This window comes from Heptranchias perlo, chromosome 11 (genome assembly GCF_035084215.1).
Source record: "Heptranchias perlo isolate sHepPer1 chromosome 11, sHepPer1.hap1, whole genome shotgun sequence".
Classification (NCBI taxonomy): domain Eukaryota; kingdom Metazoa; phylum Chordata; class Chondrichthyes; order Hexanchiformes; family Hexanchidae; genus Heptranchias; species Heptranchias perlo.
Genome location: NC_090335.1, coordinates 51,326,213 through 51,345,111, shown reverse-complemented (window position 1 = coordinate 51,345,111; position 18,899 = coordinate 51,326,213). Strand labels below are relative to the sequence as shown.

Genomic DNA, 18,899 nt, shown 5'->3' with positions numbered 1-18,899 from the left:
TTAAATAAATTTCTACTGTGTTCTTTTCTGCAGATATAAACAATTCTTGGAGTGGCCTTCGTAAGGGATACGCCCCACTGGCTCCCACTCAGACCCCAGAACTCTGAGTACCACCACTGGGAAAAGAACCCGGCATGGGGAAACAGAAAACAAGTACTATTTAAACTTCCAATGAATATCGAAAGATTGAAAAAAATGTACATTAATATGCTCCTATATAGTATCCCAATGTGGCTTCTCTAGTTTCCAAAATAAACAAACAGACCTCGTTATACCAGCAGGTTAGGATGATTCATCATCGGCAGTACAGTAGGATACAGTATCTGTAGGGTTAATAGAACTAGTCCTAATGAGCATGGTAACGTTAAATATAATTTAATAAAATTGTGATTCAATCACAAGAAAATAAATAAAAATCATTAGTGTGGTATAGTATTAAAAAAGCAATGGCAAATTGTCACTTGTTCCATTGAAAATGCTGGCAGGAGTCAGTGAGCAAGGTGGTACTCCAGGGAAATACAGAAAAACTTGTTTCACTAATAGGAAACAAGGGTAGAGATGAAAGGTCGTATTGTAACAAGGTCTGACTGTATCCTGAGGTAAGTGTGCCACTACATTATTGCCAACATCATGTCATTAAGAACATAGGAATTGCTAGACGAAATTTGCCATCTATCATCCTGGTAATCGCATGATACAAGAACTTTTAGAATATCTAATTTTAACAGGTATAATAATGATACAAAACTTAACTTAGTAAACATTTGAAATTTTCTGCAACTGTTGGAAGCCATCTACAGAAATTTTTAAACTGTACAACTTGACAGCTAATCTGAATGGAGCAATAATACTGGTTTCAAATAAAGACATCATTCATGCATCTCAGACAGCTTTAATTGTGAAACTGAAGTATGGATTAACAAAATGAGCATCCACCCATATGCAAAATAAATACGCTCTTGTATAATTTCTACTTAGCACAAGTGTCAAATCAATTTATTTGCAATAAAGCAGTGGCGTCAAGACAAATGTTAAAACCTGAATTAATTAACACTAAAATTCTACTTTTGTATACCTATCAAGCAAAACTCTTGCTTAATGAGATTGTGAATGCTGTCTGAATTTGCACAAGCTGTTACACTTATGATAAATAGAAAGGATGCCAGTGTAAGTAAAATAATAATAATGATTCTTAACCCAGGCTTCCTTGTTGCTGTATTCTTATGACTGACATCTTAAACATACAGGTGACAATACTCCTTTCCCTGTTATGCACACTGGCGAAATGCCCTTACATGATCTTCCTTGACTTCAGAAGGTGGCAGAATACTCGCTAGACTATGACTGAGGCTTTTTAACTGCCACGTTTTATTAAACAGTAAATGAAAAGCAGCAGTGACACTAGATTTTACAGTAATTAAGCTTACCTATCTTCTCCAGCAAGTAGAAAAGAGTCACAACTATTGCACTAAACTATGTACACAATATTCTTGCATGTTTTTATTCTATCATTATCCATGGAAAGCTCTCTGGTTTGACTATCTCTCTGAAAGCTTCAGGAAGACTCCCAAGTTTGAACAGACTGTAAAAATACTTGCCAAAAAATGACTGGGACCAAACAAATTTAAATAGCTGTTAAACACAAAAAGAAACTGCCAATGAAACATCTATCTACATGAAAATCTTATGTAACACTCCTGTGAAGCATCTTGGGAAGTTTTACTATGTTAAAGGAGCTATATAAATGCAAACAGTAGTTGTGTACACATACTTCATCATCTTTTTCCATTATAAATTACAATGTCCATATTTATAATGGAAATTTCTTACGTAAACTTGTCACTCTGTCTTATACCTTCCATCAGTGGAGGTGCTGTAGTGTCACCACTTATGGAAGGGTGTAATGAAAGCGTGACAAGTTTACTTAGGCAGTTTCCATTATAAATATAAACATAGGCATTTATGATGGAAATATAAAAATAAGGACAGAATTTATGACTTTAAAACGGTCACAGAATTAACTCTTATCTTCGAACCCCACTTCACCTGAAGACTATATTTCGTCTTCACTCTCTGTGGGCTTTTGGCGAGGCCAAGGCCTTCAAGTGAAAACATTAACAAAGACATTAAACCACAAGACAATTCAGTGGATGAATTTAAATCATGCTATTGTGAAATATGTTCGTTCTTAATTTAAAAAAAAATTTAAACCCTTATTTCGGCCATTAGAAATGTTCAAGTTACTGAGAAAAAAAACTGCTGGATGAAAAAAATCAGAAAGCTTTTTGAGCACTTTGTGGGAATCCAGTCGCCAGTTGTACAGAATGACGAAAGCCCATTAGCCAAATCCCACTGTAAATGTGGACATAGGAACTTATAATGGGAAAACATTCACACAAAAAGGCGGCAACATGTTGTGCAGCTAGGAAATGTATATAGATGTGAGGTTTTAAATAAGATATTGTCGGATAGATTAGAGAATCCCAGAACATTTGAACTTTTAATATAAAATTGTTAACCTAGACACTTGATTTTTATGAAGTCACTTTATTACAGAATTGGCCAAGTTACATGTACTGTTCACATACACTACTAGTTCTGATACGTACATCAAAAATCTTTTAAAAGACAAACTACAAAAAATGGTCCATTCCATAGCGAACAACATTGTTTACATCGATGAAAAAAAATTAATCTTCAGATCTTTCAGGCTGGGCGCTGCAGAGCTGTAGCCAGGCTCTACTGCAGCAGTCCATGCTATGATATCTGTAGTAGGACCTGGAGTCAAACATTACACCTCTAGTACATGTTTCAAAGACAGGCAATACTGAGTTACCATTTGATCCACCATATGCTTCCTTTTGAGAACTAGGAGCCATAATTAGCTTCATCAAAAGCTTTCCTGGCACGCTTCAATTCTTCATTCATTGTCAGTAGGTCTTTCACTCTTGCAAACTTCCGAGGATCTTTACGAATGAGGAAGACAATGTCTTCTACTTGAACTCGGCCCTGACGTCCTATTGACATGGCCTTATGAGTCTATATAAAAAAGAAATTACAGCAAGTATGTAGCATTTGTGTGTGTAAAAGAAAAAAAAAATCTAAAATAGCACATTGCTATATCACATCCATTTATTTGCATATGTACCTGCAACAGACAAAATACAGCCCTAAGATTTGGTCAACATAAGGCTCATGAAGGCAATAATAAAAATTTAATATACTTCATAGCATGCTATTCAATATGAAGTTTGGAATTTACAAAGCTCATTTATGACAAACAACTCGCCACTGAAAACCTTACAGAACACTTAATAAAAACAAAAATTGCAATTTATTTTGCTCAGCTGATGCATTAAAACTTTTCATAATGCTTAAGAGTTTATAAAACCAGGTTACTGAGAAATCCACACATTCTCATAGGGACACATCTCACTAACTGAAGTCCAGAGTGTTTGGGTGCAAGCTGGCAAGAGCCAAGACTTAGGGACCAACAAATGTACGCAGGGGTACTGCTAGAGTTTGAGCAGCTAAACCAAGCACTGTTAAACTTCCTCCTGCTTGTCCTGCAAAATCACCTCACCCATTGGGGTACTGGCTTGCAGGATTACCTGGAGCCACGTGGAAAGAATCCCAGCTTTCAGCAACAAGCCTACTCCTCCAGATCCTGTTAAATGAGCCAGGCTGGCCGTGCAATCATCAACAGTACTCTGGTGTGCTGAAAACGTGCCCTGTTTAGCTATCAGTTTACTGAGTTTGCTACAAGGAGCGAACCTGATTTCCAATTTTCATTACTAAATGTCAGCTAGGAGCCACCTCAACCCTAAAGAGACTCCACTTACCTCCGCCTCAAGGAGTATAGTCACTAGTTAGTCATTAGACAACCTAAAGCATAGGTATGAACCTTCCCTAGGTAGGCAGAAGGTACCAGGAACTCATGAGCAGCACAACTCAAATGTGTGATACATTTCCACCATTTTCCTGACCAATGCCTGAGACTGGATTACCAGAGGTTCCATTGTGATGTGCACTGAAAGTATGGTCCAGACCAGCATATTGGGGTAACCAAGATAGTAATTGAAATAATTAAGCAAATAAAAATACAAATCCAACCGTTAGGATGTCTCAATTTTTTTTCACCTGATCATTAAGGTAGACCAGCTATGAATGCTGTCTTGACCAAACCACCTCGGTGGTCAATAAACATTCAATTCAATTTGCTGTCAGGAAGGCTGGACATGATTGGCTGGGTGCTGTGTTATCACAGGCAACTCATCCTTAAATCATGAGGCCAGCCACTGGGAAGGAATGTTTTTCTTCTAAATTTTGATAGCTTAATACTAAAAATCATAACCTTCAAAATTATACCATTGAAGTGCATTTCTACATTGTAAATATTAAATTAATGTTAATATTCTAAAACAATTTGGTTTCTGTCTAAAGATATTTGTAATTATGCAAGCAAACACCAAATTGATTTGTATGTAGGACCCATTTATCATTTTCTTGCACTGTGCACATCCAAAAAAAAGTAAAGTCGCTGGCAAACTCACATTCGGTATTGTGCCATCCCAAAAAGCTATTAATTTAATAAGTAGTTTGAAGAATATGGTGTCTTGATCTCCTTGAATTCAATTGGCACTTTCTACCAGATCTAGGGGGTATTCCATTGTATGGTTTTGGTTATTGGTTTCACTGCCTGTCAGTAGTATTTCCTATGTAACATCAAACTGCTATGACATATGAATTATCCCAGTAACAGAAATACTAGAGAGGCATTGAGTAAAGTTGGGGAATAATAGACCTTTTGCAAACTTTGTAATAACCTAATAATCAGTGCTTTGGAATGCAATAGTTTTTCATTTTTGTAAACCAGTGTTAGCATCAAGCACAGATCCAGAATGAAAGTTTCTACTCTGCTCCAACAAGGTTATGTTAACCTCAATCTCAGTACTCCCATTGTACTTTGAATTTTTCCATTTCCTACATCAACCATTCTTTTCTCATGACTTGGCTAAATGAAACTGCTAGTTTAGCACTGATTGTGCTCAATTATTGACACTTTGGTGCTGTGGATCTATATTCACTGGCAACTAGACTGAGTTCTCATTGGATCCATACAAATTCCCAGGAGACTGAATATTGCATTTTATGTTTACATTACATAACCTCAACCCCAATCCAGTATTTCAGGACATAATCTAGGGAGAAACCAGTGCAGTACTGAGGGCGTGCTCCATCAGAGGTGCCATCCTTTGGATGAGACATTAAACTGATGACCTGCCTTTCTGTTCCAGTGGATCAAAGATTCTAGTGACCCGGCAAACATTTTTCCCTCAACCATTACCACCGAAAACAGATTATCTGATCATCTGATCATCCAGCTCAGTGCTATTTGTGGGATCCTCTTGTACACAAAATGGCTGCTGGGTTCGCCTATATAACCACTGTGGCTGTACTGCAGAAGGTAATTCGTTGTACGTGAAGCACTCTGGGACATTTGAGATGCAAGAAGGCTCCGAATAAATGCAAGTTCTTTCTTTCAAGCATTTTCAAACAACTGTATTAAAAGCTTTACTTGAATTAAACTGAACAATGAATGGTGTTTATGAACGTGTTAATAAATGCTGTCATAACAAAAATAAAATTGGGCTTTTCATCAACATGCCCTACCAAATTTAAACTCTGAACTCCATCCTATAGTGTCCCACTGGTTTGCAGACTACAACTGTGATAAAATATAAAGCTCAGCTCACCATTTCGGTGATGAATTCAATGACGAGATCCTCCAGGATGTCCACCGATTCAGTGTAAGGATTCTGGTCATCCCCAAAGCCATACATCATACATCTCACTGTTTTGAAAGAATATGCATTTCAAACAAAGGAATTCAACTCTGCTATAGTTTAGTAAGCTTTCACCCATTTGCTGTAACCAAACAACCTGTTACTAGAAAAGCACCTAATCCTGATCTTTGCCTGGAAATATGATCAGGAATAACTAAGACCAAAATTACATTAATCTACTTCTTCAGAGCTAATCAAAAGCAAAATAAAATACAATTCTGGTCTTAAAATGTGTGCACTTATAAGCAAAGCTGGGTAGAACTATCTCCAGGCACTATATGGATAAAAGGATAAAGCCTCAACAGGAACCATGCAAGACAAAGATTTGTTTAGATTTTATTTTCCAATCTTCCTGTACACAGTTAGATTTTATCAGGTAGTTTCCAATAACTCAAGCTGCAAGGAAAATTCACGAGAAGATTTTGCATAAATGTCACTGTAAAGCATTTCATTAGCAAAGTGAAGAGAACAGCATTGGTGTGGCACCAACAGCAACATTTTATGGGTACAAATTCTGTTTGTTCAAAGTCAGTTCGAAGCATAGCTCCCAAATCATATCAAGTGATAATTCATTGCAGTCACATTTTTCCATTTAACTCTGGTGACTTAAACCAGTGAAAACTGAGTAATGTGGAGTTGCCTTTTTCCTGTAGTCTACAGAAAGATGGACTTTTATATTTTATACATATTACCAGATTAGTAACATTGATGATTTTAAAATATTTTAGCAGCGTTATGACTTACATTCCTTAGAAAACAATCTGTTTCTTCTGCCTTGTCCACCTTCTGCACCACTTCCACTCTCCTCCACATCTTCATCAAACTGCAAGGCGAAAAATGCTACTCAGTTTAGTTCACTACTTTTCTTCCATTTAATTTTTATTATAATAAATGTTTAAGTTATACATTATTAATGCACATTACACCCAGAATGATATTGCCTTTCATCTCCTGGAGCTGCAAAAGAATTAGTATACATCAAGAGAGCTCCCAGGTACAATTAATAACAAAATCTGTATCTGCACCCATCAACCAGAAACTGACAGCTTGGTTATGCTCTTCCACAACTGCAAAATTAGTCTTCCCCTCCCCCTCCCCCAAAAACAGTTCCAGACCTATGAGTTTGGATTTATGCAGTGCAGCATTGAGAGGTACCTTCAAATTAACCATCCTGGGGTCTCCTGGGCCAAACTTTGGAATAGCAAATGTAAAAGTATGCTTAGGAAATAATTATTGAAATTCTTCAAGTGATAAATGACCAATGTGGTTCTGAAAACCCTTATCTACAGATTGTAAATTAAGTTAGCCCTAAAACAAAGAACAGGAGCAGGAGTAGGCCATACAGCCCCTCGAGCCTGCTCCGCCATTCAATAAGATCATTACTGATCTGCGACCTCAAATCCACCTTCCCGCCCGATCCCCATATCCCTTGATTCCCCTACAGTCCAAAAATCTATCGATCTGAGTCTTGAATATACTCAACGACTCAGCATCCACAGCCCTCTGGGGTAGAGAATTCCAAAGATTCACAACCCCGTCTGAAGAAATTTCTCCTCATCTCAGTCCTAGATGGCTGACCCCTTATCCTGAGACCAAGCCCCCTAATTCTAAAAAGGTTACCTTCTGTCATAAATTAAAAATGGTGAACGGTCTCACGATTCCAAAGAGGTCAAATCTAATGTGATGTCACAGCAAAACCATATGATTCTTGACTTCAACCCCCCCCTCCCCCAACAATGATCAAGATTGTGACCTTCAACCCCCCATATGAACAAGATTTCAATTCCTTTCCCATCCCCACTGGCTGCATATCCTAGTCCAACCCACACACTGGTTGCCAATCCCTTCCCGCTCCAACTGATTGCAGTAGCCCCTCACAAGCTTCCTGTATTCTGCTTCATTTTCCCCAATTACAATAACTCCACGATCTTCATTTCCTGTCCATAGTACACCCCACCCCCCCTGCCCCATTCCTACTGGTTATATTTTTCCTCTGCTGATGGCTGGCTGTTGCATACATCAATCCCCCCCAACTCCCAGCTGATCTGAATTCTACTTTCCCTCCCTACTTCCATTCCTTGTGTCAGTTCCCCCCTCCCTGTTCCATTATCCCCCACCCTCTAACCCTGCTTGACTTGAAAAATTTAAATTGGTCTTGACTACCGATGTGCAATGTAACAGGAGATAGACTAGTAATATTTATATGTATACATACATCATTTTGGATAAAACAAATGTGGGATGTATGTTTGGGCTTGGCTGGCAACTGTGGAAATACTAAACAGTCAGGGGGTCTATTGGAAACTCACAACACAACCTGTTCATCCCCTCCCCGCCTCAAAGCACAGCAACCCAACCATTGGCCGTGAATGAAGGTACAACAACTGACATAATCGTCAATAGACAGAGCATTCTTCCCTGTACCTAAGCCTAATTAACCCCCAGAAACCAAGACCAAACAAACCACTTCAACCTCCTGACCGGCATTCTCTCTGCAAGCAATATGTAATTAAAATGTACAATGACTTCAGAAAATGTATAAATATACACAAATATATGATGGTTTAATAAAATGTGTGAAATGTACACCTATATGTATAATGGCTTGACAAAATATAAGGATTATTAAAGGCAATTTCCATTGACAATTTAAAAAGCAAGAGTTTTTTTTTAAAAAAGATTTTGTGCTTAAAAGTGGTAGAAAAATCTAGAAAAATGGAGCCCAAAAAATCCAAGGTAATTTGAGGAGAGTACATAAAAAAGTTTTTATTTTGAGTATGGTGTTGTATTGGGAGTTTAAAAGTGAAGTTTATTGTATGATGAACAGAGATCAGAGAGTATGGGATGAGTGATAGAGAGATATTAGACAATAGGAGGAAGGAACAGGCAAAATGTGGGTGCAGAGAGGTTGGTGAGTGGATCAGTGATGGGGAGTGGTGAAAGGTTAGGGAATGAATAAGGATGAATGTTAGGCATTGTAGAGAGTTGTGGCAAGGGTGAAAGGAACACATGATTTTAGGTACGAGCAGAAAAAGAGAATTAGAGTGTTAATGAAAGACAGAGTGGTAATGAAGGACATGACGGAAAGGGAAAAGGTATAGAGGAAAATAAAAATTGTATGCACTGGGAGGGTGGTCTTGGAGTTTGGGACGGTTTGTTGAGTTTCAGAACATTGCTGAATTTGGGAAGAGGGGTTTAAAGTTCTGGTAAAAGCGAGGATGTGGAGATGCCGGTGATGGACTGGGGTTGACAATTGTAAACAATTTTACAACACCAAGTTATAGTCCAACAAATTTATTTTTAATTCCAGACCGTGTTTCTAAGTTTGGGCATAATGTCGAAGATATGCGAGTAGTCCCGGACTCCATGAGTATTGTGTGGGCATAGAATAGTGGTAGGAAGCAGGTGTGGCGGTGACGGGAGGACAGTGCATGAGTGTGGGAGAAATGAAAGTGGGATTTAAGAGAAGAGGTGATTTCATGATATTGGAAATACTGGGGAGAGTTTGTAGGTTCTGTATTATTGAGGGGGTGCGGGAGCACTGGAGACAAGTCTGATAGAGAGGGGGGCGCCTCTGTGAACCATTTCCCAACGCATCAGCTTCCAACCCGTCCATCACCGGCATCTCCACATCCTTTTTGTAGGTAAGATGCTCAAAACTCCACAAAAAAACAGAAAAACAAGTCACAAAAAAAAGTCACAAAAAAGCAGGCCTAGTTTTATTTCTTGATTTCTGGCTGTTCTCCTCACCGGTCAACAGCATCTGCTGAAATTAGCAGCAGTTAAATTCTGCCGTTTTAAAGGCGCTTCATTCCCAACGCTGCTGTCAGTGCAGGAGATGACGATTACCCCTCAATCACACCAGTCATTACAGCCAACACCTTGGACTCTAAATAAATAAACTAGACTTACCGTCGGCTCATCGTCCTCATCAGCCATTTTCTTCGGAGACGGATCTCGGTCCATTGATCAAATACGTCACTAACCCGCGTTCAATGCCGAGCGCAACGGTCAAACGACCAAATTAAAAGAAAATCTCCTCGGTAACCGAGAGGGTCCGCCGCGTGAGGTCACGTGTTACACTAGCTGACGTTGAAGATCCATGTGAGTGACGCAATTCCGTTTCCAATGACCGTTTTTTTTTGGCTGGCTGTCGGCGGTAATAATAAAGTATAGTTTCTGGAACCTAAAAATAAATACAATTTTGGATCCGCGTCGTATTAAAATATTGTCTGTGAGTAAGAAATGGCAATGAATATTGTTTAAACAGGTTATGGCCGTGTCTGCAGTCACTGAGCGACATACAAATTTCAGGGTTCATTTAACTCCACGCTAAATAAACACCATTTGTTATTTATTTAAAAGACGGTAAGACCATAAGAGATAGGAGTAGGCCATTCGGCCCCTCGAGCCTGCTCCGCCATTCAATGAGATCATGGCTGATCTGATTTTTATCTCAACTCCACTTTCCCACCCAATCCCTATATCCCTTGATTCCCTTAGAGTCCAAAAATCTATCGATCTCAATCTTAAATATACTCAATGACTATGCATCCACAGCCCTCTGGGGTAGAGAATTCCAAAAATTCACCACCCTCTGAGTGAAGAAATTCCTCATCTCAGTCCTAAATCGCCCACCCCTTATACTGAGACTAGGCCCCTAGATCTAGGCTCTCCAGCCAGGGGCAACAGCCTCTCTGCATCTACCCTGTCAAGCCCTGTAAGAATTTTATACGCTTCAAGGAAATCACCTCTCATTCTTCTAAACTCCAAAGAATATAGGCACGCTCTTCTCAATCTCTCTTCATTGGGCTACCCTCTCATCCCAGGAATCAATCTAGTGAACCTTTGTTGCTCCGCCTCTTAGGCAAGTATATCCTTCCTTAGGTAAGGAGACTAAAACTGTACACAGTACTCCAGGTGTGTTCTCACCAAAGTCCTGAGCAATTGTAGCAAGACTGACTTACTCTTGTACTCCAACCCCCTTGCAAAAAAAGGCCAGCATACCATTTGCCTTCCTAATTGCTGTACCTACATGTTAACTTTCTGTGTTTTGTAGATAAAGACACCTAAATCTCTCTCAACACCAACATTTAATAGTTTCTAACCATTTAAAAAATATTTTGTTTTCTATTCTTCCTACCAAAGTGAATAATCTCACATTTCCCCACATTATACTCCATCTGCCACCTTCTTGCCCACTCACTTAACCTGCCTATATCCCTTTGCAGCCTCTTTGTATCCTCCTCACAGCTTACTTTCCCACCTAGATTTGTATCATCAGCAAACTTGGATACATTACACTCGGCCCCTTCATCGAAGTCATTAATATAGATTGTAAATAGCCGATGCCCAAGCACTGATCCTTGCAGCACCCCACTAGTTACAGACTGCCAACCTGGAAATGACCTGTTTATTCTACTCTCAGCCCAATCTCAGAGTTAAAATTAACAATTGAGCTAGCATCAACTGCCGTTTGCGGAAGAGAGTTCCAAACTTCTACCATCCTTTGCATGTAGAAGTGTTTCCTAACTTCACTCCTGAAAGTTCTGGCTCTACTTTTTAGGCTATGTCCCCTAGTCCTAGACTTCCCAACCAGCGGAAAAAGTTTCTCTCTATCTACCCTATCAGTTCCCTTTAATATCTTGAAAACTTCAAACAAATCACCCCTTAATCTTCCAGGGAATATAACCCTAGTTTGTGTAATCTCGCTTTGTAATTTAACCCTTGGAGTCCTGGTATCATTCTAGTAAATCTACGCTGCACTCTCTCCAAGACCAGTATATCCTCCCTAAGGTACGGTGCCCAGAACAGAAAACAATACTCCAGGTGTGGTCTAACCAGGGATTTGTATAGCTGTAGCATAACTTCTACCCCCTTGTATTCTAGTCTTCTAGATATAAAGGCCAGCATTCCATTAGCCTTTTCGATTGTTTTCTGTACCTGATCATGACATTTTAATGATCTGTGTATATGGACCTCTAAGTCTCTTTGGACCTTCACTATTTCAAGCTTTTCACCATTTAGAAAGTACTCTGATCTATCCTCTTTAGGTCCAAAGTGGATGACCTCACACTTGCCCACATTAATATCCATTTGCCACAGTTTTGGCCATTCATTTAATCTATTAATATCTCTCTAATTTTATGCTTCCATCTACACTGTCTGCGAGTAAGAAATGGCAATGAATATTGGTTAAACGGGTTGAGGCTGTGTCTGCAGTCACTGAGCGACGTACAATCTTAAGGGTTCTTCTAACTCCACGCTAAATGAACACCATTTTTTATTTAATTGAGGTTTTATAGGAACATAGGAACAGGAATAGGCCATTTAGCCCCTCCAGCCTGTTCCACCATTCAATGAGATCATGGCTGTTCTGTGACCTAATTCATATACCCGCATTAGCCCCATATCCTTTAATACCTTTGGTTAACAAAAATCTACCACTCTCAGATTTAAAATTAACAATTGAGCTAATATCAACTGCCGTTTGCGGAAGAAAGTTCCAAACTTCTACCACCCTTTGCATGTAGAAGTGTTTCCTAACTTCACTCCTGAAAGTCCTGGCTCTAATTTTTAGACTATGTACCCTGGTCCTAGCGGAACCAGCGGAAATAGTTTCTCTCTATTTACCCTATCAGTTCCCCTTAATATCTTGAAAACTTCAATCAATTCACTTCTTAATCTTCTAAATTCCAGGGAATACAAGCCTAGATTGTATAATCTCTTCTTGTAATTTAACCTTTGGAGTCCAGATATCATTCTAGTAAATCTATGCTGCAAACCCTCCATGGCCAATATAGCCTTCCTAAGGTGCAGTGCCTAGAACTGAACACAGTACTCCAGGTGTGGTCTAACCAGGGCTTTGTATAGCTGCAGCACAACTTCTACCCTCTTGTATTCTAGTCCTGTAGATATAAAGGCCAGCATTCCATTAGCCTTTTTGATTATTTTCTGTACCTGTCCATGACATTTTAATAATCTATGTACATGGACCCCTAAGTCTTTTTGGACCTCCACTGTTTCGAGCTTTTCACCATTTAGAAAGTACTCTGATCTATCCTTTTTAGTTCCAAAGTGGATGAGCTCACACTTGCCTACATTGAAATCTATTTGCCACAGTTTTGCCCATTCACTTCATCTATTAATATCGTTCTGTAATTTTATGCTTCCATTTACACTGCTTACAATGTTGCCTATCTTTGTATCTACTGTTCCTAGGTGGAAGCAATCTTGTAGCAAATCCATCTTTTGTAAAAACAAAGACTTGCAGTTATATAGCGCCTTTCTGTGCTGTAACGTTCTGCGATTGCCAGAAACATTGCTTCTAGTTCAATTTTTGCTTCGGTATAGATGACTATGCTAGAAATACATAGAGTTAGGGCATGCAGGAATAAAAGCTGCAGTGCATCCATTGAGATTTTTGAAGGGAGAGGGCATGATTGCCATATTGCATTTTGGTGATCTAGTAGCAAAACAGAGATTTCTTAGATTCACTGGGAGAGTCCTAATACATTTGGAAAATCGGCTGTCAAACTGTAGAGATAAAAAGAAAACTAACTACTGAAAACCTGAAATGGGAATGTTGGAAAATGCAGGTCTGTCATCACCTGGGGAAAAAAGTAGTTCATAGTTTGGTTGGATTTTCCACCTGAACCATTAACCTGTCTTTTCTCTCTTTAGGCACGGACAGGTTTGTGTTTTGCCAGCATTTTCAGTTTTTTTTGTAGAAACATAGAAAGTACAGCATTGAAGGAGGCTGTTTGACCCATCATATGCTGTTGAATAGCTTTTCAATTGGAGTTGCCTACTATAATCCCATTTCCTGGTGCTTTCCCCATTACATGCCAACAGCATTTTTTGTCTCATTAGATTACAATGCAGTTGGCTCTGATTTAGGAACTCTCACTAGCTGCTTCATTATCCAATTCTACGTTAAACAAGTACTTGAACCAAAGGAGATTTCGATTTTTCAGGAAAACTCTGTTGCAGCTTGTCGGTGACTTCTAGTAGAGCATATTCTATTAACATAGTTTACCATAAGATCAGAGACTTTATCCCCACAAATTCCATGCAAAGCATTGGGAGGGACATAGGATAGAGGGGAGGTATTTTCCCATATGGGAAAAAGAAAAATCATACGCAAATCAACATTGGGATCAGCCAGTGAATATGGCATATGTCTTAAAGCAGGTCATGTAAGCACTCAGTTGAGTAGAATGGGTCTATACTCTCTGGAGTTTAGAAGAATGAGAAGTGATCTCATTGAAACATATAAGATTCTGAGGGGGCTTGATAGGGCAGATGCTGAGAGGTTGTTTCACATGGCTGGTGAGTCTAGAACTAGAGGGCATAGACGCAGGATAAGGGGACGGCCATTTAAAACTGAGATGAGGAGGAATTTCTTCACTCAGAGGGTTGTGAATCTTTGGAATTCTCTGCCCCAGAGGGCTGTGGATGCTCAGTCATTGAGTATATTCAAGGCTGAGATAGATAGATTTAGGGGAATCATGGGATATGGGGATCGGGCAGGAAAGTGGAATTAAAGTTGAAGATCAGCCACGATCTGATTGAATGGAGGAGCAGGCTTGAGGGGCCGTATGGCCTATTCCTGCTCCTATTTCTTATGTTCTTAAGTCATTTGACCTACCCTACATCTAGTGAATAACAGGAAAACCATATAAATTAAGAATGGGCAAGTCATTTCTAAGTAATTAAAATGCAAAATTGCTTGACTTGATGGCGCAACTGAGGGAAATAAATGAAGACATTGTTAATCTGAAGAACAAGAAGATGAGTGTGCAAGAGGCCAATGAATAGGTATGGAAATAATTAATGCTGGAAAATGTTAAGAGAGTATCTCTACGTGTAAAACATCTCTTGCATTATAATGTAAAAAGTTTTTGTCGCTGATGATAACTATTCTCTACTGGATTCTGTCCATGATAGCTGACAAAGCAAATGATTTAAAAATGTTGAAAGAGCAAATCCAAAAAGTGGATGAAACAATTCAACAAGAAAAGGAAGTAAGAACCCTTTTGGTAGATTGTAGAATCTTTCAATATGAATGCTAAATGCGAAATGAACATACATAACTAAAATTTCTATGCAATTTTGAGGTACAAATGAGTGGATCATGTGTTGCTGACACTTAGCCCATTTGTACCGATGTTGAGATCCTTAAAGGGATCACTGGAGGCTGCTCAAAAAACAGCACAAAGAAATTTTTGATCTTTAGTGGGACTAGGATGCACCTTCTGGCCCCACAAAAGTACACCGGCTCACTGCCAGCCCATGTGCGTCCCCCCCTGCAAAGGCTCCGACTGTCTCTTGATTATAAAAATTTTTAAAAATAATTAAAATGTCCCTCTAATGGCACAGCCAGTGAGTAACCATACACACCAGAGAGATCCCAGGTACAGTACCGTTTTTATTAAGATATCTGATCTCTGATGATATAACAGTAGGCGTGCTACAATTGGGAGAAGTTTTGTGAGGGAAGAAATTTGCCTAATCGCTTTCCAGCAATCTCTGCTGGAAATGTGTGTGTGGACTTTGTGTAAGGATAGGATAGGATTGGGATCAACTGTAGTGCTCCCAACAGTTGAATAGTCTGCTGGCACTTGCTATGTAGAATTGCATGTGTAGAATGGGCTAGGTAACTACTTCAGCAAAGGGAAAGATGAAAATTTTGGCAGGAAGAGGGGGAAAAACAAATCAGTCTTGCCTTCTGTCTGGTAGCAGCCACCACATGTGTAACCATAACATTTTGGAATTCTTTTGATTAATATTCCCACAGAAAGACTTGTAGCAGGGGAGGGCGAGTTACTTCTAAATGTGCTTTAAAGCATAGTGCATCCATGCAAGTTTAAAAAAAGATTTAAGCTACATGCAGTTAAGGTGCTAATGAGCTAGCTTTGATGTTTGTTTCTCCATAGACTGAATAATATGCAATTTGTTATCTTGTCTCAGCAATTCACAGCTGTTATTTTGGTCAGTCTTTGATCCTTTATATGTGAAGAGAGGCAGACAAGACACACAAAGTTTAAAGACAGATGTGCAGGCAGGCCTAAAAAAAGGCCAAGGCTAGAAGATTAGATGTGCTGGAAGACAGCTAGAAATCATCTTGTTTCAATCAAGTAAGACCCACTGATGTGGAATAGCGTGGCTTATTTTTATTTTGTATTATTACGCGAAGAAAAGTTGTTCTGATTAATTAACTGAATCCGATCATAACTGCTGTTCTGTTTGTTCATGTTACTGTGAAATAAATTAACTGATCAATTTGTATTGGGCCTCAGACAAATATCCAGTTCAGGCCACAAGGGGGTACTACTGTTACTACACTATTATACAAGTTGATATAGGGCAATGTGAGTCAACTCCCAAAAAAGTAAGACGTTCAGCCCATTTATGGGAGCGACTGATGCAATGAGAAGGTATCCAAGACATAACAGTGACCACTTCTTTCAGCCACCTTCAGCAATTTGTTTGCCTGCTCACTTACCTGTTTTTATAATCTAGTTGAATGAAGACTAACTAAAACTTGCTTTAACCTCAGTAGCATGTATAGCAGAAATAACTGGTAATGCTCCCTAATTTATATATTGATGCACAACTTGTTGGTTAGTAAGATGAGGGAGGGGAGAGGTGGAATCTGGCAAATAATGCTTGGCATTAAAAAGGCAGACTTATTTAAATAAATTATTATTATGGCAGGAGAAATGTTCACTGATTTATTGCTCCCAATAACTTACCTTCACTTCCTATGGGGAATGCCCTGTTCCCAATAGAATTACCAAGATTGGGCATTTTCATGTGAGTAAGCATGGGGGTCCATTGTCCTAGCGAAGGAGCAGCAATACATTAACCTATTGTGTCACACTCAGGCAGCTGGTACATTCCCATGAGGGGGCTAGGCAGGGCAACCAGAGACAGAGTTCCCTGGATGACAAAAGAGATAGAGAGTAAAGATGACAGGAAACTGAGAGTAGTGGTGAAAGGTTGTTTCTCGGACCGGAGGAAGGTATACAGTGGTGTTCCCCAGGCGTCGGTACTAGGACCGCTGTTTATTTTTTATACATATTAATGACTTGGACTTGGGTGTACAGGGCACAATTTCAAAATTTGCAGATGACACAAAACTTGGGAGTGTAGTAAACAGTGAGGAGGATTGTAATAGACTTCAAGAGGACATAGACAGGCTGGTGGAATGGGTGGACACATGGCAGATGAAATTTAATGCAGAGAAGTGCAAAGTGATACATTTTGGCAGGAAGAACGAGGGGAGGCAATATAAACTAAATGGTACAATTCTAAAGGGGGTGCAGGAACAGAGACCTGGGGGTATATGTGCACAAATCTTTGAAGGTGGCAGGACAGGTTGAGAAAGCAGTTAAAAAAGCATATGGGATCCTGGGCTTTATAAATAGAGGCATAGAGTACAAAAGCAAGGAAGTTATGTTGAACCTTTATAAAATATTGGTTCGGCCACAACTGGAGTAAAATGTCCAATTCGGTGCACCACACTTTAGGAAGGATGTGAAGGCCTTGGAGAGGGTGCAGAAAATATTTACTAGAGTTGTCCCAGGGATGAGGGACTTCAGTTATGTGGATAGATTGGAGAGGCTGAGGTTGAAGTTAAGAGGAGATTTGATAGACATGTTCAAAATCATGAAGGGTTTAGATAAAATAAATAAAAAGAAACTGATTCTATTGGCGGAAGGATCGAGAACCAGAAGACACAGATTTAAGGTGATTGGCAAAAGAAATAAAGGCGACACGAGGAAAAATTTTTTACGCAGTGAGTAGTTATAATCTGGAATGCGCTGCCTGAAAGGGTGGTGGAAGCAGATTCAATCATGGCCTTCAAAAAGGAATTGGATAAATACTTGAAGGGAAAAAAATTGCAGGGCCAGGGGAAAGAGTGGGGGAATGGGACTAACTGGATTTCTCTTACAAAGAACCGGCATGGGCGCGGTGGGCCAAATGGTCCCCTTCTGTGCTGTAACCATTCTATGATTCTAACTGAAGTTTTTCATCCCTGGTATCATTCTAGTAAATCTTTTAAAGGCCTTGACCTCCTTCCTAAAATGTGGTGCCCAGAATTGGCTACAATACTCCATCTTGGGCCTAGCCAGTGATTTATATAGGTTTAGCATAACCTCCTTGCTTTGGTACTCTATGCCTCTATTTATAAAGCCAAGGATCCCATATGCCTTTTTAACAGCCCGTTCAAGTTGTCCTGCCACCTTCAAAGACTTGTATACATACAGCCCAAGGTCTCTCTATTCCTGCACCCCCTTTAAAATTGTTCAACAACAACAACAACAACTACTACTACTACTACTACTTGCATTTATATAGCTTACAGTGTCCATTTATAGTCCATTTAGTTTATATTGCCTCTCCTCATTCTTTCTACCAAAAAGAATCACTTCACACTTCTCTGCATTAAATTTCATCTACCATGTGTCTGCCCATTTCACCAATCTCTCCATGTCCTCCTAGAGTCTGTTACTATCGTCCTCACTGTTTACTATATTTCTGAATTTCATGCCATCTGCAAACTTTGAAATAATGCCCTGTATACCCAAGCCCAGGTCATTAATATTTATCAAAAATAGCAATGGTCCCAACACTGACCCCTGGGGGACACCACTGCATACTTCCCTCCGGTCTGAAAAACAACAGTTCACCGCTACTCTGTTTTCTGTCCCTTAGTCAATTTTGTATCCATGCAGCCACTGCCCTTTTAATCCCATGGGCTTCAATTTTGCTAACAAGTCTATTATAGGATACTTTCTGGATTGTATATGTTGGAGCATTTACCTACTCCTCCAGCAAGCAATTAGGAATGTAAGTTCAATACACCACAGCACTGCATTGATCTGGGCCACTATGCTATGCTTTCACTTTCCATTACCACCTGTAACCAGTTCAAAACATTGGTGGAAGCCGGGGATCAGATCTGTAACATGGTAGACAAAGAGTGATGTCTGGGCTCTCATGGCTAAGCAAAAAAAAAAACTTTTCCGTAACCATCTCTTCCTT

At 39.4% G+C, this 18,899-nt stretch overlaps 2 protein-coding genes across 3 annotated transcripts in view; one reads left to right on the top strand and one right to left on the bottom strand.

Annotated features, from left to right (window-relative positions):
• The window catches only part of popdc2 (popeye domain containing 2), a 31,196-nt gene extending 22,694 nt beyond the window's left edge, over positions 1–8,502 (top strand). For both annotated transcript variants that reach the window (XM_067993011.1, XM_067993012.1), the window contains exon 4: positions 34–8,502. Coding sequence is in view for 1 of the 2 variants with exons in the window: in XM_067993012.1 (XP_067849113.1) it covers positions 34–107 (74 nt within the window). In the remaining variant the exon portion in view is untranslated. The remainder of the gene's footprint in view (positions 1–33) is intronic.
• LOC137327323 (transcription initiation factor TFIID subunit 13) lies at positions 2,532–9,941 on the bottom strand. The gene is made up of 4 exons (XM_067993013.1): positions 9,759–9,941; positions 6,591–6,669; positions 5,757–5,854; positions 2,532–3,039 (listed from the first exon to the last, which is right to left on the bottom strand). Exons 1-4 carry the CDS (start codon positions 9,810–9,812, stop codon positions 2,869–2,871), a joined length of 402 nt encoding a protein of 133 aa, XP_067849114.1. The 5' UTR covers positions 9,813–9,941; the 3' UTR covers positions 2,532–2,868.
• Between the last annotated feature and the right edge of the window lie 8,958 nt (positions 9,942–18,899).

Coding starts and splice junctions, on each gene's coding strand:
- LOC137327323 (XM_067993013.1), bottom strand. CDS start 9,812: ATGGACCGAGATCCGTCTCCGAAGAAAATGGCTGATGAGGACGATGAG. Junction 6,670..9,758: donor ATGAGGACGATGAGCCGACG/GTAAGTCTAGTT, acceptor TTCGCCTTGCAG/TTTGATGAAGATGTGGAGGA. Junction 5,855..6,590: donor CAGATTGTTTTCTAAGGAAT/GTAAGTCATAAC, acceptor CTTTCAAAACAG/TGAGATGTATGATGTATGGC.